A 21,713-nucleotide genomic window follows, 5' to 3' on the forward strand; every position below is an offset into this window, starting at 1 on the left:
AGCTCCTCACCAAAGGGTCCAACAGCTCTGCAGCGCAGGCATCTCTTGTGTAAACACAGCCTTTGATGTCAGCAGGACAGCTCCCACCCTCTCTGCTCCTCGCCGCGGCTCTCTAGGAGGAGCTTAAGGGCTGCCAGCTCCCTGCCCTTAGCCAGCGTCAGGCCCTGCTGCGGGACACGCACACGCGTGCCTGGCTGACCCGAGCTGCAGCCCTCAGCCAGCCCAAAGGATTTGTTTCTGGGAGCAAACCGCTGTGAAAAAGCAGGGGGCTAGCTGGTGCAGAGCTGGCTGGCCTCAGCTAGCTGCATCCCTTCATTAGCCCAAGGCTCAAGAGGCAGCCAGGGGAGATGCAGCCAGCTCCAAGAAGCTGCAGCAAATGTGAGGCTTTCAGATTAAGGTTTGCAGGGCTGAGGAGCTGAAAGGCTGAGCAGGGCTGAGGAGCTGAAAGGCTGAGCAGGGCTGAGGAGCTGAAAGGCTGAGCAGGGCTGAGGAGCTGAAAGGCAGAGCAGGGCTGAGGAGCTGAAAGGCTGAGCAGGGCTGAGGAGCTGGCAGGCTGAGCAGGAGGAGCTGAAAGGCTGAGCAGGGCTGAGGAGCTGGCAGGCTGAGCAGGAGGAGCTGAAAGGCTGAGCAGGGCTGAGGAGCTGAAAGGCTGAGCAGGGCTGAGGAGCTGAAAGGCTGAGCAGGGCTGAGGAGCTGGCAGGCTGAGCAGGGCTGAGGAGCTGAAAGGCTGAGCAGGGCTGAGGAGCTGAAAGGCTGAGCAGGGCTGAGGAGCTGGCAGGCTGAGCAGGGCTGAGGAGCTGGCAGGCTGAGCAGGAGGAGCTGGAGCAGGGGTTGGGGCACACCCAGATGTGCTCAGCACCGAAACCTGGGGCCCTGACCCTGGGCCAAGCATCTGTGGGGCACAAACCAGCACAAGACTCCAGTCCAACAGGGTCTGCTCTGTGGCTGCACTCTGCTGAACCCCTGGCTTCCAGGTGAGGCTGAGTCAGTGGCCACCAGCACAGCAGCCTGGATACGTCCCAAGGGATGGTGTGATCCCTCCAGCCCCATCCTGGAGCTGAAGATGTTTCACAGACAGGAGGGAAGCATCTGAGCTGCAAGCACATCAGTTTGTCCTCCCAGCCTCAGGAAGCTGCTGGCTGAGGACACCTCCTTGTTAACCCTCTACTGCCCAAACTGCCCCTGGCCCTCAGCACCACATCTCCAGGGCTTTTCAATCCCTCCAGGGCTGGGGACTCCACCACTGCCCTGAGCAGCCTGGGCTAGGCGTTGACAACCCTTCTGGGGAAGAAATTGTTCTTAACATCCAAAGGAAACCTGTCCTGGCACCACTTGAGGCCATTTCCTCTTGTCCTATCCTTCCTTACTTGGGAGAAGAGCCCAACCCCCACCTGGCTGCAGCCTCCTCTCAGGGAGCTGCAGAGAGCAAGGAGGTCTCTCCTCAGCCTCCCCTTCTCCAGGCTGAACACCCCCAGGTCCCTCAGCTGCTTCTCACCAGCCCTGCTCTGCAGACCCTTCCCCAGCTTCAGTGCTCTCCTTTGGACATCCTGGGAGCAGGCAGGGAGCAGGCATGGAGCCAGCCATGCAGTGCAGCTGTGTTGTGGGCAGCTGCTGGAGCCCTCAGCACACAGCAGCACAGCCCCAGCGATGCCATCACCTGGCAAAGACCCAAGCCCTGCTCTCCAGCTACTTCTGTTCAGAGAGAAGCTGACACTGCTCTTGACAAGAGAAAGTGCCTTAGGCTGAGCTTCCTGGCCCCAGTCCAGTGCCTGTCACTAAATCCTTGCTGTATGAATTGGCTGTGACGTTCCAGCTCAGGCAGGGACTCTGCAACCTCTCCCCATGGCTCTCAGCACACACCAGAGCCACGTGTGCAGGTTGAGAAGAGCTGGGGAGATGCAGAGGCACAGAGCAAGCTGCCTGCATGGACTCAGGGAGCTGTGTGCAGGGAGGGGGTCAGTGCTCCCCAGCAGCACAGGGCTCAGGGCTCTGCAGCACAGCTCTGCAGGGAGCTGGGGATGCAGCCAAGATCTGATGGGAGGTGGAGCTCAGTGGAGGTTCATCTCAGACCCCAGATTCATGCTGGGAATCCTGCCCAAAAACATAACTACAAAGAGAAGGTGCCTGGACAATGACAGCAACCCCAGGGGCCTGCAAGGTGCAGCAGAGCCCAGGAGAGTGGCACCACTGCCTGACCCACACAGGGCTCAGCCAGCAGCATCTAGACAAAACCAAGAGGGGCTGGAGGCAAAGGCAGCACCTGGAAGCCCCACGGGAAGGTGAGCAGCTGGGTGGCAGAGCTCCTCAGGGCATCAGCAGAGCCAGGACTCCACTCTGGGGCTGCCTGTGAAGGAAAGCAGGAGCCACTTGCTCATGATTTGTGTCTTACCATTCCTAGTGCTGCACAGCAAGGCTGACAAAAGGCACTCCCAGGTCTGTGGCATGCCCCAGGAGTTAACAAGGAACTGTGGCTAAACAAGCACTGACCTGGAAACAGGAGCTTCAGAGCCATCCTCCTCCTGTCTGAGTGGGTTTGCCTCCTGGCTGGTCAGGGATCCCCAAAGCACCAGGGCTGCTCAGGCCACTGCTGGCAGTGCAGCTCTCCCAGCCACATGAGCTGCTGAGGAGTACTGAGGGCATAAACAGCAATACCCTAAAGCAAAGGCCTCCCAGGATCTGTGTGTTACTTATCTTAAATTCATCTCAAAACTGAACAGCTTTGCCACATCTGCACAAAGGAACAAATCACAAAGGAGGAATCTGATTTGCATTGGTTTTATTCAAAGCCCCACACTGTACAATTCCCAGCAGCAGAGCTGCCACAGTTCAGTACAGACCTGGCCAGAACTGTGGGTGAAGCTCATTTCACTTCCCCACCAGTACCAGGAGGCACCAGAGCTTGGGCTGTATCCCAAGTGGGGTTGCTGACAACCAACCCCAGCACCCTCACATCTGATGTCCTCTGATGGACATCGGGAGGAAGCTCTTCACAAGGAGGGTGGTAAAATACTGGAACAGGTTTGCCCTGTGGTTGAGGCCCTGGGCCCGGAGGTGTTCAAGGTCAGCCTGGATGTGTCCCTGGGCAGCCTGCTCTAGCTGGAGCTGTCCTCAGTGCAGGGCTGCTGGCCAAGATCACCCTGGAGGGTCCCTTCCAACCCAGGGCACTGCGTGAACGCTGCTTCCTGCAGCCAGGTAGCACAGCACAGCCAGAGGCTAACCCCAAATGCCTTGCTCGTCTCCTGGACAGAACGCTGCTTGGCAGCTGGGGGCACTCTGCACCCCAGCCACCTGAGGGACCTCACACCTCAGCCACGGCAGGAGCCTGCCCCTCAGCGGCCTCCCTGCCGGCAGCGCCGCCGCCGTCACCCCGGCGATGCCGGCAGGCAGCCAGAGCTGCTGGCAGGGCAGGACGGGGCATGCTGGGGACACTCGGAGAGAGGCCCTGCTGCAAGCCTGCCCCAGGTCGAAAGCTCCCTGCTGGCAGTGGAAATCTGTGTCGGGGAGGAGCACAAAAACCAGAGACTATGAAAGCAGGGCAGCCTCTAAACGTCCTGAGTGGGATCTGCAGCCCTTGGAACAATGCTTGCAACGAGTAACTGCAGCTAGCAAACCAGAAGGAAGGGTGAGCATAGCTGCAGCTGAGCCCAGCCTAGCAAGAACCCTGCTAGTGCTGCTGCCTCCACCAGCAGCAGCTCTGGGCTCCCAGCCAAGCCACCCTCACCCCGATCAGCAGGTACCAGGGTGGTGAAACACAAGTCATGGCTCGATCCTGCATGGTGCTGAGCACTGACCTGGCCCTGCCCAGCGCATCGGCACAGCTTGCTTTGATGATGTGAGTGCTGGGAGCAAACTGGGATTCAGCTGGGGTTGAGGAGGCTCTGGGGAGACCTCACAGCAGCCTTCTGGTACCTGAAGGAGAAGGCACTGGGGGAGGCTGCTTACAAGGGCTGCAGCACGACAGCTGTGAACTAAAGCAGGGCAGATCCAGATGGGACAGCAGGAAGTTCTCAACCATGAGAGTGGTGGAACACTGGAACAGGCTTCCCAGGGAGATGATGGAGACCCCATCCCTGGAGACATTCCAGGTCAGGCCTGAGGGGGTTTGAGCAACTTATCTGATTGGGGTTGTCCCTGCTTGCTGCAGGGGGGGTGGACAGATGAGCTTGAAAGGTCCCTTCCAACCCAATGCATTCCATGGTTCCATGGTGATTGTGCATTAGCTGGAGCAGAGCTGAAGTTTCCAGCACTGCAGGAGCCAGCTCAGAGGGCACTGACCCAGCCTGGCTGCTCTAACACTGAAGTGCAGAGACAAACAAACCTCCTGGGTCAGCTGCCACCAGGCCTGTGGGCTTGGGGAGCACCAGCAGGTGTGGGTGGGCTTCCACTGTCATTCCAGCTTGCTTTAGTTACTGGAAAAGGATCGTTCAGGACTGGTTTGTGGCTGCTTTACCTGCCACATCCTCCTGCAGGGGCCGGAAGGGACAAGCAGGGGCAGGAGGGGTCTCAAGATGACGGTTTGAGAGGCCAGCAAAGCCAAGCCACCCTCTTACAAAGTACCATGTCTCAGGGGGTGTGAAGCCAGGGGTACAAGCAATGAGGCTTTGTGAAGGCAGGGTACAGGGCCAGGGGTGGCAGTGCTGCCCAGCCTGGCTACGGCGAGGCAGCAGCTGTGTCGATGAAGCGAGCCAGCCGCACGTCCCTCCTGGTCAGGCCGCCGCAGTCGTGGGATGTCAGAGTGATCTGCACCTGCCAACAACCAAAGCAGAGCTCCCAGAGCAGCCTGGGCATGCAGGGGAGCAGCAGGGGCTGTCTCTGGGATAGGCTGCTGTTACAGGATGCTCCTGGCCAGCAGGGAGCTGTGCACCCACTGCTCCTGTGCAGCAGAAGGTGCTGCAGGGGAGGGGGCTCAGCAGAGCCTGAAGCACAGGCAGAGGGAGTCCCTTCACTCATCACAAGAGGCTCTGCAACGCTGGCCAGAGGAGTCTAACCACCTCCTTCTTCCACTCACACTCCAGGTTTCATGAAGAGCCTGGGCCAGTGCTCTGGCTGCCAAGAGCCGGGTCAGGAGCTCAGGCAGTGTGCTGCAGAGCAGCACCCTGGAGGTGAAAAGATTGCAAAGCTTGTTGCAGGTTCATTCCCCAAAGCAAAGGAGTGGGGCACCCTGCTGTGCAGCAGCTGCCCACAGCTGCCTTTAGACTGAGCCAGGGGACAGGCTGGTGTCACTCAGACTTGCCCTTGACTGAGGTTTGGGGAAAAGAGGGGGAAAAGAGAGTATTTCTGAACACTCTGGAAAGCCAGGAAAATCATGAAGGGCAGGGTCAGGACTCTGTGCAGTGACCATTTCATGTCCTCTTAAACAGGGTGACCCAAAGGGCTGATGAGCAGGAGCCTGTGCTGGGGTGTCTCTGCCAGAGAGGGGACATGGAGAGGTGCTGGGGGGGGTGGGTGCCCCGTGTCTTTCAGTCTGTTTTCAGTGGGACTGCCAGAGATCAGCCAAATACTGCAGCGAGCAACCCCCACAATGCAGCGAGAGGCAGAGCAGGAACCTCCCCCTCCACACAGCACCTTTCATTCAAGGACTGCAGTGCTCCTTGGAGCCCTTGTAAATGGGAGACCACCACCAGCTAGGTGATATTATAAACATATTTTATAAGCTGCTATGCTGAGCCATAGGAGCCTACAGTTCTGAAAGAATCAGCCTGGAGTGAGGCTGCCAGGCTCCCACCCGGGTACCTGCGCACCGAGGCGCTGCTGCCCTGCACTGCTGGGGCCCTGGCTCGCTGCACAGAAAGGAACAAGAGCTGCTGAGCAATTTCCAGACAGTAACTTATTCAGGGTGGCTAAAGAGGAGTTTAAAGGCTCCTATTTTATTCATAGATCTCAGCTAGAGAGGTGCAGCATCAGGTTCAAAGCACGCAGCTGGTAGCCACCACAAAGAGCTTGATTCTTGACTCCTCACCACTATAAATACCTCAGCATCTCTTTAAAACCTCACATCTCAACCTCCCTCCCTCCCTCCCCTCGACAGGAGCTGCCAAACAAGCCCAGAGAGAAGGAGCCAGCCCTTTGCCTCCTGTGACACCTTACCTTGCTGTAGACATTGGACCACTCTGGGTGGTGATTCATCTTCTCTGCTTGCAGGGCAACGCGGGTCATAAACCCGAAGGCCTGCAGAGAGAAAGAGCACAGGGAGGATGCAAGGCACCTGCAGCACTGCCAGCAGGATCCGCTCCCAGAGCTGCAGAGCTCCTGCAGCTGTCACGGATTGCTGCGCCTCAGGCTTGTGCAGAGCGTTTCACCTTCTCACACCACCAAAGCACTTCCTGGGACGGCTGGAATCAGACCCAGGGAACCACTCTGCTCAGGGCTCCAAGCTGCTGCCTGAGAGCAATGCTTTCACCTTTGGTATCCAGCAGGGATTCTAACCACCCATCCCAAACCCCTCACCCCTGACTGAGCCCCGTGCCACAGCATCCCTGGTGCCCCTTCCAGGAACACATCCTTTCCCCTAAATGGTTTGCCATTTATTTGGCTGGGGGCAGAAAGGCAGCAGGTGGGGCTGCCCCCCTGCTCCAGGGGAAAACGTTTTCCCTTCACACTGAGCAGAAATGGGTTTCCAGCCCTCTGCCCCCACTCTGCACGGCACGCCCCCCCCGGACACAGGTTTTAGCACGGACTCAAGAAGAGGCCCTTGCAAAACACTTAGGAGTAAATCCTAAAGCAAATGAGGATGTCCATGGGCATCAGGAAGGCAGCCACGGAGCAGGGCCCCCAGGGGCTCCTGCATGAGCAGGGCACCACTAAGCCCATGGCTTTGCTCACCCACCGGGGTTCAGGACCTGGGTTATCAGGCACAGGTGAAGCACCACCCCTGCTGCAGCCTGCTTTCCATTACGAGACAGCAAGCCCAGCAACCCCCTCCCTGGCTCAGGTAGTTCTCCAGGGCTGACTGATGGAAGAGCACATCCCTCGCCTGGATTCCAGCCAGGGGTGGCTGCTGCAGACCCACATGTGGTCAGTGGATGCCATGTAATGGTTGATAATAGCTTCAAGTCCTTTTTCCTCTCACAAATTACAAAAGCCTTTAAGTCAGGAAAAAACCCAAAGCCAACACCACAAAAGCCCCAGCCAGAAGCGGTGCCTGGAGGAGGCAGGGCTCTGTCAGTGGCTGTGCCAGTCAAAGGCAGGCAAGAGTTATAATCAGGGGAAATCACTCCAGTGAGGTTTGTCATTTGGGAATCACCAAACTGTCAGCAATTAAAAAGCTTTTTTCTTTGACCCAAGAGCATTCCAAGCTTTGGGAGAACTCTGCCTGGCCTTGGAGGCCTCCCTGGGTTCAGCTTCCCTCCGAGGGAACAATTACTTCTAAAAATTTGCAAATGTTTCAGCAGGCTCTTTGAAGCAGCAGGCTGCAGGTTGTGCTTCAGATGTCAGCAGTGGTTTGGAACACTCCTGCACCAGGAGTGGTACCTGATGGGAACGTTCTGAGCGCCCCTGGGCTGGACACAAACGTTGCTTCCAGCACAGCCAGCTGCACACGGACGTGCCCCCAAACTGCACCAAGACTGCTTTGCTCCAGCAAGCAGCAAGGGAAAGACAGATTCAATCCAGGAAGAGCCCTGCCAGCTTCGTGCCCACTCTGCCTGCCTGCCCAGCCCAAGAGCCCAGCCAGCTCTGCACACAGGTGCCAGCACACAAGCACAGCTCGCTGCTGCTCTGACAATGGTCATCCCTTCCCGGCAGGCAGAGCGAACTGCACGAGCAGACGAGCCTGCCACATCCATCTGCTCTGCAGATCCTGCTCTGTGGTGACAAACCCTCCCCAGCAGTGCACCACTAAATCCTCTCTGAGAGCTGGACCACCAAATCCTCCCGCTCAGTGGCCCACCAAACGCTCACCAACCAGTGGCCAACTGCTCACGGACAGGGGACCACCAGATCCCCACCGCCTTGTGGACAACGGAGCCTTCTCCTCAGCACACACCAACCCTCTGCCTCTTCCCCACAGGCACCAACAAAGCCTCCATCTGGATGGAGTGGACATGGGTCTCACAGCAGCTGCTCCTCCTGAAGAACGTCCCAGTCACGAGAAGGCATCCATCCTGGCACGGAGACCCTCGCCAGGGCGGGTCCCGCCGCTGGCGCTCCGGCTGACCCCGGCGGCGGCACGGCAAAGGACGAAGCCCGCGCGCCCAGGAGCCACGTCCTGCTCTGCCCAGCAGCCTTCTCCCTCTCTGCACATCACCCCAGGCAGCTCTTCTACTTTAGTTTATTTTAATTACCCACAAAAGCAGCTCCCAGTAGAAAATGAGCCGGGGTCCTGCCCAGCAATTTCACCCAGGCAATCTCCATTAAGGCCCTAAACGCTTCCTCGGCTGGTTGCGGGCATGGGACTGCTATTGTTTGGGAATCACCTCTGTATTTGTAGAGCCATAACCTTGCTTTGGGAACAGAAAATTGGCTGTGGAAGGAAAAGAACTTTGGGGCTGATTAGATATGAAAACACCGTTACAGAAAATCAGCTCGGACGGGGCTGCGCGGCCTGAAACTCGATCGGCAATTGGCCCTAATTGGTGATCAAGGAAACTATCTTGTGATCAATTAAAGTAATTACCACATTCCGGCGACACAACCAGCCTTAATTGGGGCAGGAGCCTGCACTTCTTCAACCTTAACTCCAGCTAATGAAAATGATTGTGCAGCCTGCAGTGCAAGATCATTGCCAAGAGCGCGGCGGCGGGCAGAGCGTATCAGACCATCACGCGCCGCGGGACAAGCACTGCCCTCGCCAGCTGAGAGCCGGCGCAGCCTGGAGCCCACTGCAGCGCTGCCAGCACAGCCTGGAGATCACTGCAGTGCTGCCAGCACAGCCTGGAACCCACTGCAGCGCTGCCAGCACAGCCTGGAGATCACTGCAGCGCTGCCAGCACAGCCTGGAGCCCACTGCAGCGCTGCCAGCACAGCCTGGAGATCACTGCAGCACTGCCAGCACAGCCTGCAGCCTACTGCAGCGCTGCCGGCACAGCCTGGAGATCACTGCAGCGCTGCCAGCACAGCCTGGAGCCCACTGCAGCGCTGCCAGCACAGCCTGGAGCCCACTGCAGCGCTGCCAGCACAGCCTGGAGCCCACTGCAGCGCTGCCAGCACAGCCTGGAGATCACTGCAGCGCTGCCGGCACAGCCTGGAGATCACTGCAGCGCTGCCAGCAGAGCCTGGAGATCACTGCAGCACTGCCAGCACAGCCTGGAACCCACTGCAGCGCTGCCGGCACAGCCTGGAACCCACTGCAGCGCTGCCAGCACAGCCTGGAGATCACTGCAGCGCTGCCGGCACAGCCTGGAGATCACTGCAGCGCTGCCAGCACAGCCTGGAACCCACTGCAGTGCTGCCAGCAGAGCCTGGAGATCACTGCAGCGCTGCCGGCACAGCCTGGAGATCACTGCAGCACTGCCAGCACAGCCTGGAGATCACTGCAGCGCTGCCGGCACAGCCTGCAGCTCACTGCAGCAGTGGCAGAGTGCTGCAGCCCCTCAGCCACTCATCACAACTGTTTCAGATTCTTCCTTCAGAAATGACAGGAGAGGTGCAGGGAAGGATCTGCATTTTCTACAAGCCATGAAGAAGCATTCAAGGAGGCTTTAGGGTATTAAATGTTATAAAGTGTTGTGATGTTTCAGTGAGAAGCAGATGAGGCAGACACTGCCAGCTTAATCCTTCCAGGACATCTGTCGAAGGTAAGCTCCAGACACACAGAGGTCACTCCAAACACACACAGAGCATCACCCAAGGGACGGCAGAACAGAGTCCCTGCAGTGAACCACAAAGAGCAACAGAAGCAGCAAGCAGTGAAGGAATCCTGCACAGAGATGCTTCAGATGTGTCAGGAGGGCTCCACCCTTCATGGCTTCTAACATTATTGAAGACAGAACTAAATATGCCTCAGTGGTAACACTGCCTCTGAAATGTTTGTATTGTTTAACACTAGCAGCCAGAGTGTGCCTCCAGGAGATGAAAATCAGGCTGACTCTCAGAAGAACAAGGAAACCTAATAACAGAGAAAGAAAAAGCTTAAAAACACTCATAGGCTCATGGAAACATCAGGGGGGAAGGGACCTTCAAAGCTCATCCAGCCCAGCCCCCTGCACTCAGCAGGGACAGCTGCACCTACAGCAGGTAGCTCAGGGCCCCAAGCGACCTGGCCTGCAATGGTGCCAGGGATGGGGCAGCTCCCATCCATCTGGGCACCCTGGGCCAGGACTCACCACTCTCAGTTCAAAACCTCTTTTAGTTCTCACCATCCCCCACTCTCAGCTCTCACCCTCTTTTAGTTCAAACCATCCCCCCTCGTCCTGTCACAACAGGCCCTGCTCAAAGCTCTGTCCCCAGCTTTCCGACCACCTCCTTTAAGTTCTGAAAGGCCACCAGAAGGTCCTCCCACAACGCTTCAGGGCTGGCCAAACTGCTCTGGCAAGTGACAAAATAAACCTTAATGGGACTTCTGCTGTGTGCGAATGGAAAGGCAGGGCCAGGCACTCTGCTGTCACAAGCGAGAGGAGAGATGAAACTGCAGCCGGCGCTGGCGCTGCGCAGCCCGGCAGGGCTCCGGGAGCGCCGCGGGACCCTGCAGCTAATCTGCCATCACTCTTCCTTTCACACTTCTGAAGCAAGACATCAATTCATCTTAATGCTTTCTAAACATGCTGCCTTCCTCCCAGGCTTGCCAGCATTATCTTGATGAGTTCCCACATCAAAGCAGCGCAGGTCGCTGTGTCGTGCTCATACATCAGCCGCCGTGCGGCTCCGGTCCCGGATCACCCCCGGCGCTGGAGCACCCCCGGCCCCAGATCACCCCTGGCGGTGGAGCACCCCCGGTCCCGGAGCACCCCTGCTCCTGGATCACCCTCCCCATCCCGGATCACCCCCGGCGCCGGTCCGGAGCAGAGCGGCTGACAGCACTGGGCTCAGGAGGGGACCCAGGCAAGACAAACAGCCGAGAGGTGCCATGCCAGAGCCCTGCCCTCTCCAGCTGTTTGGCTTAGGATGAGCACTCCGTGAAGCACCTACCCGGGGCTGGGGAGGCTCAGCCAGGCAGCTGATCACAGGCACGTCAAGGTTTCTGCCTCCCATCTGTCATTCTGAGGCGGGGGGCAGCATTAACCTCGACCTTCTGCAGTGCAAGGGCTACCTGTCTTCCCTTCCCCACCCACCCCGGCTGCAGCTGCCCCATTTATCAGTGGGCAGTGAAGAAATCAGCCGAGTGCAGTGCCTCTGTCACACAAGGGAAGGGCTGGGCAGGCCTCACACTGCTGCCTTCCACTCCCCAGCGTGCAGCACCTGCTGCCCTCAGCACTGACAACCACCTCACATCAGCAAGGGTCACCTCGAGCTGCAGCAGCTTTCACAGCCCCAGCTGATGTGTGTCCCCAGCACTGAGCTCTGGGCCAGCAGGTAGAAGGCAAAAGCTCTTCCACGCTGAGCTCTTTCCAGTCTTGTTTAGCCAGTCCCCAGGCTCTCACTTCATCCCATGGCATTCTCTGCAGTGCTCTCAAGGAAAATGCAGGGTTTGTTTTATTTTACTTCCATTAGAGAAAGCCTTTTGCCTGAGGAATATGCAAATACCACCTCACAAGGCCACTCTTCATCTGGAAGTGACAGCATGGTTAAAACACACCACAAAGAGGGATTCAGCTGGCATTTGGAACCGGCTGGCAGCACAGGACAGGTATTCAGCCTCCAAACCACACACCCACTCTGGGCTTCTTCCCTGTTGGCCTCACCAGTCTGAAGCACCCCAGGGACCCTGCATCATGATGTGGCATTAGATATTTTCCTCTTTTTTGGTGGGGGGAGGTGGTGGGGTGTCTGTCTGGATTCACCCACAACAGGAGAACATCTTCCCATTGCTCTTCTCCTTTTAAATACCATTCCAAGAACAGCTGAGACAGTCCTGAGGCACACATCTAAACCACAGAACCAGAGAATTGTTTTGGTTGGAAGAGACCTTTAAGACCATCAAGTCCAAGTGTTAGCCCAGCACTAAGCCATCTCCCTCAGCTCCACATCTCCAGGGCTTTTCAGTCCCTCCAGGGATGGAAACTCCACCACTGCCCTGGGCAGCCTGGGCCAGGCCTTGGCAAACCTTTTGGGCCAGAAATTGTTCCTCATGTGCAACCTAAACCTCCCCTGGCACAACTTGAGGCCATTTGCTCTCATCCTGTCACTTGTTCCTTGGGAGAAGAGACCAAACCTCACCTGGCTCCAACCTCCTTTCAGATAGCTGTAAAGAGCCAGAAGGTCTCCCCTCAGCCTCCTTTCCTCCAAACTGAACCACCCCAGGTCCCTCAGTTGTTGCTCCTCACAGGACTTGATCTCCAGACCCTTCATGTCTCCATCTCTCAAGTGCAAGCCACAGACACAGTGGCTCAGGTGTGGTGCCCACGTTTCCCCACTCCTTCCATCCCACCCCATCCAGGCTTGGGCAGCCAGCAGCATCCAAAGGTGCCCAGCACCAAACAAATGCCTGCTAGAGGTGTGGACTTCCCTGCTTCGATAGCTCGAGCAGCAGAGCACTGCAAATGCAGCCAGCCTTCTCAGAACCCATCAGCTGGGGTGGAGGGGAGAGCCCTGTGCTCTGAGGGGAGAGGACTGAAGAGGAACACTGCAGATGAGCCAGCACGTACCACGGCGTCTCCTCTGCCTGCACAGCACAATGTGAGGCACCACAGCTACAGTTTCCAGCTGAGCAGCCTTGGCTGCACTGCTTCCCACAGAGCTCCCTCTGTGCCCTGCACACATCACCGCTACAGCAGCGCTGCAGAGGGTCCCCTCCGCGCGCTCCTGCCCCAGCGCAAGCCCTGCTCTCCGCCCCGGGCCTGTGCAGGGCCCTGCAGCACGTCCCCCGGGGTGCTGTGCCTGCCTCCCCACACTTGTTTACAATTAGGGCAGTGAAGCAGGCGCTGGCCAGCTCTGTCTCAACAGCTCCTGACAGGGGAAGCACAAACACTGCTCTGCTCCCAGCAGTTTGCCACTCGCCTCTCTTGCAGAGGGCCCTCCTGCCTTTGATTCTCAGCATGTTTATACTCCAGACACTATGCAAATAGTTTTTATGTATTAAGAAATAATGCAAGCAAAGCCAGAGTTAAATCAGATTGTTCAGCAGTAACCTTGCCAAGGCACTGATTTTCCTATTAAAGAAATTATTGCAATTTGTTGCTCTTACATGGGATGAAACATACTGTAACAATCTTCATAATTTCTGTCCTGTTGGGACACTCTGATTTGAGTAACATAATACAGACCAGCATCCTGCTAATGGGAACCACCTGAGCAGATAAACAACAGCTTCCCTCCTCTCCTCACCCAGCCTGGTGCTGTTTATTGTCATAGATCAGCCAGCCTGAAGAAGAAATGGAGGCAAGGAGCAGTGGAGCTGGAGGCACAGCCCCGGCAGGGATGCTGCTCACACAGGGACACAGGCCAGAGCTGTGAGGTGACAGAAGGCAGCTCCAGGAATGCTGCCCCAGGAACAGCCCAAGCTGCCCATGGCACTCACTCAGCACAGCCTGTACTGGCTGCAGCACTGCAGGTGACACAGCCATGGAATGGTTTGGGTTGGAAGGGACCTTTGGAGCTCATTTAGCCCAAGTCCCCTGCAGGGGAGCTCAGGGACCGCTGCAACTACAGCAGGGTGCTCAGAGCCCCAACCAACCTCACCTGTTCCCAGGGCTGGGACATCTACCACCTCTCTGGGCAACATGTTCCAGTGTTTCACCACCCTCACTGAAAAACTTCTTCCTTACACCTCCTCTAAATCCAGCCCTTTTCAGTGTTAAACCACTGCCCCTTGTCCTGGCACAACCCCCAATGGTGCTTGAGATGCAGCTCTCCACAGGAGGCCTGAGGCAAAGGCTTCAGCTGCCAGGCTCAGCAGTGCCCCAGGCAGGACATCCCTTTGCCAGAAAGCAGGTGCAGGTGTACCTTGTCCCACCTGAGATTCAACTGCTCTTAAAAACAAATCTACACTTTGTGCTAAGGCCAAGGGGGACAGAGCAGTGCAAGGAAAGGGAATAAGGAAGGCAGAGAGAGCTCTGACCTGCCCCAGGTCTTGCTTTGCTCTCCTCTTCCTCTCATGCTAAGCCTCACGTGCAACAGGCACAGCAATCCTCAACTTTCTCTCTTCTAAGCCTGTTTATATCAGGATTTTCCTACCTGCTGAATTTAGATCTACTGGTGATAACATGATATAAAATGTTACATCTGTTACCTTCCTCCTTGTCACATCTTGGCTTTTCCAGCAGCCTTGGTGCTGAGGCTCATTTTTACTGCAGTGAGTGCACCTGGGTTTTGTGAACAGAAAGCAGAGGATATTCTCAGTGACTCTATGAACAGACCTCACACCCCCATTAGCCACCATCCCACCAAGCAGATCTGCAGACTTGATGGAAGTGAGAGAACATGGAGATGTCTTCAGCACCATAGAAACTTCTGTCTGGGAGAGATGAACTTCCATGCCTAGACTCCATCCAGTACCACCACACTGGCCCTGCTCTACTGGGAGGTGTCCCTGCCCATGGCAGGGGATGGAACTTGGTGACCTTTCAGGTCTCTTCCAACCCAGCCTGCTCCATGAATCTGTGATCACAAAACACATCCATTTGCTTATAGGCAGATAAAAACAGTTACAGCTACCCACAAACAGCGCTGCAAAATGAGCAGACATCCCAAATTCCAGCCTGGGACAGCATTTGTGACACACTTCATACAGACACAGTCACAGGCAGTGCTCTTTCCCCCCCCTTTTTCCCCCAGTTGCAGCTCCTCAGCCCTGCAGGGAAGCTTCCCTCCTGACTAAGACTGAAGGTGTGCAAAAGCACAGCTCTCTACACCAGCATCTCGATAAAAGCAGGGGAACGATCCCAGGCTTCAGTGCTGAGCTGGAGCACGGAAGAAATCCTCCAGCCGTGCAGGCAGTGCAATGCAGCTCTCCACTGCCCAAGCCATTTCTGTGTGCTTTGTGCTCAAACCCAGAATAGAAAGGCTGCACTTTGGAGGTTTACAGCACATAAAATAGCTGCTTCAAGAAACAGGGCTTTCTAAAATGAGCTTTTTGCACTCTCCCTAAAAGCATTCAATAACCCAACCATTAACTGAGCACCTGCTAAAGCAATCAGCCACTCAGAATAATAAACTCTGCTGGCTGCACAACTGAAAGAACAATGACAATTTTACTTGTTAAAGCAAATATTTGGCCCAGCAAATCAACCCCCTGGCTGTACTGCAGTAAAGCCATCACACAAACCACTGTAACAATAAACCAGGAACAAGGTGCAGCTAGTCTCCAGTTCCAGCCTTTGGGATCCTGGCACCTGAACCCTCTGCTCTCTGATGGGCTTTGTGCTCCACAAGGATGCTGCTGCTTGGGCAGCAAAGCATCCTCCACTGCATGGTGCCAGCCCATGCCAGGCAGCTGCTGTAAACCAGACCAAGTAAGAGTTAACTGAAGAGAATGCTCTGCCTCACAAAGGTGCCCAAGGCCTCAGGTGTTTACAGAGCTCAGCTAGGGTGCAGAACAGAATTCATTACCCCATCACACCATGCTTTGGATGGAACAGGCCTGGCTCTGGAAAAACAAAACCCCACTGCCCCCACCCAGAGCTGTTACTCACATGTGCAGGAGGGAGTTCACTCTGCAGCCAGGACAGTGAAGCTCACACACCGTGCCTGCTGGTGATAACACAGGGAGCACTCTCACTGCTCCTCGCCCTTCTGGCCAAGATGACACATCCTACCAGATCCATATCTCAAGATCTTCTCTGCTGAGTATCCAAGGGCAATCATATCCTGCCTCTGGTAATCCTCTAAATCTCTGCCAGTTATGATGCTAGAGAACATCAAAGGGTGCTGAGAAAGGCCCTGCTCTGCGATGGCTTGCAAGCAGCAGCGCCTGGTCCCGTGGCCATTCACCTCCCACCAGCCTCCTCGCACGGCACTGGCAGCTTCCTGAAACACAAGGAACAAGCCAAACATGCAAGGAAGAAACCACAGTGGAGGTGTGAGGAATCACAGAGCAGTTTGGGTGGAAGGGACCTTAAAGATCATCTGCCATGGGCAGGGACACAGACTCTCAGAATGCTGGGGTTGTTACCATCTGTACATTGGTACAGCTGCAAACCATTGCCCTCTGTCCTGTCACCACAAGCCCTCATCCAAGTCCCTGCCCAGCTTTCCTGTAGCTCCTTCGGGTGCTGGAAGGCTGCTCTAAGGTCTCCCTGGAGCCTTCTCTTTTGCAGGCTGAACAAGCCCTGTTCTAGTATGATCTTCCTCATTGCAGCAAGAGGGAAAAAATCACAGTAGAGCATGAAATGAGGACCTTCTCCTCTGAAATGAACCCCCTTTTCCTACAGAGCCCCCTTAGCAATAAGCAAATGCAGTGGTGCAGTGCTGACTCGGCACAGGGGATCCCCATGCTCCCCACCAAACCCCTCCAACACGTCACAGACAGCTTTGTGTTTGTCCAAAGAACTTCTCAGCTCAGCCTAGCAAAATCCAAGGAAGAAAAGGGCCAGAAGGGGAGGGAGAAGGGAAATTCTCCCCCAGAACACTCCGTGTGAAACCGGTTTGCAGCTTGAGAACAGAGGAACAAGAATCCCCCCGGCCTCACCCCGCCGCGGCCCCGCCAGTGGCGTTTGGGAGCAGATGTAAGGATTTAGGCAAAGGCGGTTGTTTGTGAAAGGAATCGCTCTGATCAGCCCCAAAGCCGCGGCGGCGGCAGCGCTGCGCTTCGTCACACTAATGCGGCGCGACGCGGGGCGGCCAGCGGAGCTCCCCCGGAGAGAGGTCAGGGCCGCGCCGCCGCTGCGACCCCCGCCGCGCTAAGCGGGGCCGGCACAGCCTGCGGGGCTCGGCGGCACCGGGGCCGGGCGGCGCCGGGGCGCGGGCGGCTCTGATGTGCCCGCGGCGAGCCGCGGGGCACCTGCGAGCAGGGCTGCCGGGGGCTGGGCTCGCCCTGCCAGCCAGAGCCCACCGCCCCTGACTGCGAGAAGAGGACCCCGGAGCGGGTGCCCCCTCCGTGGCGGCAGCGGGAAGTGAGCGCTGCTGGTGTCAAAAGGGCAATTTCTGGGCTGAAAGCGGAGCTGGGCTTCACGCCAAGAGCAAAGGGATGCAACAGGTTAAACAAGCAAGGCAGAGAGCTGTGCTGTTTGCATGCAGTCAGCATCTTTCCAGCGACCCTCTACACGGTTTAATGCAGGAGTTGCACCATACCGGGTCGCCTTCACTGAAAAGGCAAAGCAAAGTCATTGTGAGGGGCCAGCTGCGGGAGGAAAAGCAGCTTCAGCCTGACTTGCACAGCTTGGGTAGAGCTAGGTTGAACTCAATGACCTGGAAAGACTTCTGCAACCAAAACAATTCCATGATTCCCAAATGAAAGCGTCCAGCTGAATTCACAGAACCCCAGAGTGCCAGGCTGGAAGGGCCCCCGAGGATGACCTGCTCCAGCCTCTCTAGGTGACAGCAGAGTTGCAATGAGCTGGCCCAGCAGCCCGCCAGGCTGTCTTAAAACTGCCCAATGTAGGGGAATCCACCACCTCCCCTGGGAGATGATTCCAATGCCCAGCTGTCTCATGGGGAAACATTCTCTTCTGGATTTGATTTGAGTGACAACAAATCCATCCTTTCAGGGAGGCTTCTGTGTGAAAGCCAACTGGAGAGCAGCCCCAGTGGTCAGCTGGGCAGATTTAAGCAGTGTCCTGCTTAAATGGAGATGCAGCAGGGCTACTCAGTGGGCAAAACTCAGCCATGAGAAACTCCCACTCCTGATTACAAGCAGTACAATAATGGTTTGTTCTGTGGAGAAATAGGACGCAGCCTGTCAGGAAAAGAAGCCTCTCTAATTAAACTTACATGAAAAATTAAACCCATGCAACTTCTACCACACCTGGGCTGGGACATCTTGCCTGCTGGAGGAGATGAAGGACACAAACCCACCCTGAACCCCCAGTGTAAAGAGCACTAACTGTGTTGGATGTGATCCGTGCAGAGACATTCAGATAGTCCTGGTGGCCTGGGGCCTGTGCGAGTGCCACGCTGCTGCTACAATGGCAGTGGTACTGTAGCAGCAGCTGACACAGGCAGGGGGCACATGAGGGTGGTGGGATCTGTACTCACAGCCCCTGGCCAATGGGGAGATGAGATGCCTGCAGCATGCAGAGGAGGAACCACTGCTGATCACCTGCCTGACTTTCATGAGGCATGAGTTTCTCCTGTGCATTGCAACCATGAAGCTGTAATGGACTGAAGGACAAAATGATGGTTCCCAGACATACAAGGGCTAATTATGAAGGACTTTAAAAGACCTAAGAGGCTGTTGAGGCACTAAGGCAACTCTATTTAAGACTAAAAACATTGCCAAGAGCAAAGCACTGGTCCCAAAATGTTCTGGAGCACTGGCTGGCTTTCGTATGGTTTTGAATCCCACTGGCCATGCTGGCCACAAGGAGAGAATAGATCCTGGCATTTCCCAGCTCACTGCATCAAGGATTCAATTTTTGCCTAGATGCAATCCAGTTTCATATCCACCAATCCCACATCCACCACTATGGGCTTCCCAGCCTTGCAGAATCTCTCCTGCTGGCTGCCAGTTAACTGGGAGCATCACTGGGCACAGGACACACCGAGCAGAGCACCCAGCAGTAGCTCCTCATCCTCCAAGGCCACAAAACTTTCAAATGAGCATCTCCCCAGAACTTCTCTGCTCTTCACCCAGCCCCTGAGCTCCCTGCCTGCTGCTGGCAGGGCCTGGCAGCAGTGCAGGCAGATGGACCACGTTCAGGTCCCACAGCTGCTCCCTGACACCCTGACCCATTGAGCATATTCCTTACTCAAGTCAGTCACAAGAGCCAAGTGGAGGGAGGTGTGGCCATCCAGGAGTCATTTATTCTTACTGTGCTCCACTCCAAGGCACTTGAGTTGGTTTCAGCCACAGGTTGACCTCCAGCAGCCCCCAAACCTTCACTATCAGTTTCTAATAAAGGCAGAGATGCCAGGAATTCATTATTTTCAGATACAAAGATTTCCTCCACTCTGCAAATCCCCCCATAAATAACTCCTGCTTTGTTGTAAATCAGTTACTGTATTCATAAAGGCAGGGAAGGTGGTGAACAGCATCACTAACACAGAAAGACCTCCAGAACTCTGCAGGTGCACGCAGCAGAGCAGATGGGAGAGGACTCGAGGGATGGTGGAAACCCAAGGGGTGCAGGGAAGAGCGACTGGAAGCCAGCACCTAGCTGGGCAGGCAGAAGACACGACTGAGCTGCACGCAGCAGGCAAGCTGACGCAGGACTCGGCGGAGGGAGCCAGCAGCCCTGGGCAAGGGCGACAAAGCAGCCCGCGTCAGCAGCCGCGAAGGAGGGAAAGCAGCCTCGCCTCCGGATCGGGAGCGGCGGTCGGGGGCTGAGGCTGCTCCAGCCCTGAGGCTGAGCACGGCCGAGGCGAGCTGCACCTGAATGCGGCCCCGGGAAGATCCACACGGCAGCGCCGAGCCTGCCGCCGAGGGCTCGGCTCCCCATCCTCCCGCAGCCGGCTCGCTTTGTCCTGACCCCCGTTTAACAAATCAACTTCACGGGCACCGGGAGTGCTGTAAAAGTTAACAATGGGGTGATTTTTAACTTTTAAAATATAGTTATGAAGCAAAATGTTGGAGAGCTCCTTCAATACTGGAAATCAAATTAAACCTAGACATTTTTTAACAGTCCTGACAGCTCTAATCCTGGTTACCATGTAAATTTATGGTAAGCTGCTGTGATATTAGCCACAGGTGCTACTTTTAATATATGGCCCGCATCTGGCTGGGAATAGCGTTTCTCTGAGGACTGGGAATGACCTCACTATCAGACAATGGCAGAGCAAGCCAGCCCACAAGGCCTCTGTGGCGTGTAAAAAGCTGGAGATGTGGTGCACAACCCAACAGTCAACACAGAGCTCGTTCCAGGCTCCGAGGCCGGAGGCTCGGGGATATTATGTTCTCAATACGCACGAGGCGTGGACGTCTTTCAGCCCAGCAGCCAGGAGATGAAGTACATAAAGCAGCAATGAAATGTGCTGCCTGGGTATATAAAAATCACTTTCCCACTCTTTGATCAATGCAGAGACAAAGCAACGTGCCAGGAGCGGGGAAAGGAAACATCAGCACAGCTCACGCTGCAGGGCCTGGCACCCAGCAGCCCCGTCCAAAGAAACCAACACATCCATCACGCCCTCCCAGACTCCTGTGAGGTGCATCCCTCATAACACAGCCAAGGGAAGGGGCACATCTGTCTCTCTGCAGCTAAAGGCACTGGGACTGCAATGAGGGGGGAATGAAAAAGGGCACCTCCAGCAGCATGTCAGGCTCTTTGTGTTCCTGGATTTCAAGCCAGAGAGCTGGCACATAGGGAAGCACGAAGTGAGAGCACCAGTCCAACAGTCCCTTCAAAGGAGGTCTCAAAACCCAAGCCTCCACCAAGGCAAGGACACAAACACATGTGCTCCTGCTCTGGCTGCTCAGGGTCCTCCAGGGCACCTCCTCACTGTCCCCTCCACTCAGGCTCCTCTGTCACCTGTGTCCTGCAGCCCCAAACGCAGCCTGTACTGCAAACAGCTTTGCAAGCTCCCAGGGCGTTTGATTTCCTGCTGTTTCATACAAGGACCTTAGAGGCCTTACAGAGACTTCCTACAGGAGTCTTCTTGAAAGCAAACCCACTCAGACAAGCCTCATGACAGAGCCCCCCTGTAAAGGCAAGCAGCTGTAGAGCTGAACCTGTCCCTCAGCAGAGGTGGCAGCTGGGCAGCTCCCTCGCCATGCCTGCTGCCTGCGATCGCCAAAGGAAATGCCTCCACACGGGCAGCTGCCCCTTAAGCCCTCTGCTCAGATCCAACCAACTTTGACAAGAGACATGGAAAGCTCAGGGTTAAGATGTTCCTGCAGCTTTGGTGAAAATGAGCAGCTGGGTAAAGAGACCCAAATGGAGCACTCAGCACCCTGTGCCCAGAGTCCTTTGCCTGCCTGCTGCCCAGCCCAGGACGGAGCTCGAGGCAAACCTGGGGGAAATTCAGGTTTTTAGGGCAGGTCTGTTCCCTTTTCAGGATCACCCCTCCAGAGGTGCAGGGGCCTGAAATGCTGAGAAATTCCCTGAAAATTCCCAAGATACAAGCCAGGACACTGAGGTCCTCAGCAAGCCCTCCCTCTCTTGATAAGCAGCTTTCAACATCAGTCCAACATGGCTTCAAGCTGTGCCAGGGGAGGCTGAGGTTGGACACTAGGAAAACGCTGTGAGTGAAAGAATGGTCAGGGATTGCAACAGGCTGCCCAGGGAGCTGATGGAGTCACCAACCCTGGAGGTGCTCAAAAGATGTGCAGATGTGGCAGTGTGGGATGTGGTTTAATGGCCATGGAGGTGGTGGTTGATGGCTGGACTGGATGACCCCAGGGGGCTTTGCCAACCCAAACCACTCTGATTCCTTGAACATTTCTGCAGCTTCTTTTCTAAGCCTGCAGAATGACAATTACCATTGGTCTGGAGGTGTAAAATGATTTCCTGTCCAGGTTCTGAGTTGTGCTTAGGCAGACTGGAAGCAGAGGACTTGCTCCACAGCTGGAAGAGAAAGGTTTTGTTTCAGCAGCACAAAGACAGGAAGGGGCACGAGCATGGTCCTGACGCTGCACAGCCTCGCTA

The 21,713-nt window shown here is 56.0% G+C and overlaps 1 protein-coding gene across 1 annotated transcript; it reads right to left on the reverse strand.

The window, feature by feature from the left end:
- Window positions 1-3,465: 3,465 nt before the first annotated feature.
- On the reverse strand, window positions 3,466-14,348 carry LOC104310194 (pterin-4-alpha-carbinolamine dehydratase 2). Its single transcript, XM_054168554.1, has 3 exons — window positions 14,264-14,348; window positions 6,088-6,168; window positions 3,466-4,746 (listed from the first exon to the last, which is right to left on the reverse strand). The coding sequence occupies exons 2-3, from the start codon at window positions 6,154-6,156 to the stop codon at window positions 4,651-4,653; spliced, it is 165 nt and encodes a 54-aa protein (XP_054024529.1). The 5' UTR covers window positions 6,157-6,168; window positions 14,264-14,348; the 3' UTR covers window positions 3,466-4,650.
- Window positions 14,349-21,713: the final 7,365 nt, after the last annotated feature.

This window comes from Dryobates pubescens, chromosome 16 (genome assembly GCF_014839835.1).
Source record: "Dryobates pubescens isolate bDryPub1 chromosome 16, bDryPub1.pri, whole genome shotgun sequence".
NCBI classification, from domain to species: domain Eukaryota; kingdom Metazoa; phylum Chordata; class Aves; order Piciformes; family Picidae; genus Dryobates; species Dryobates pubescens.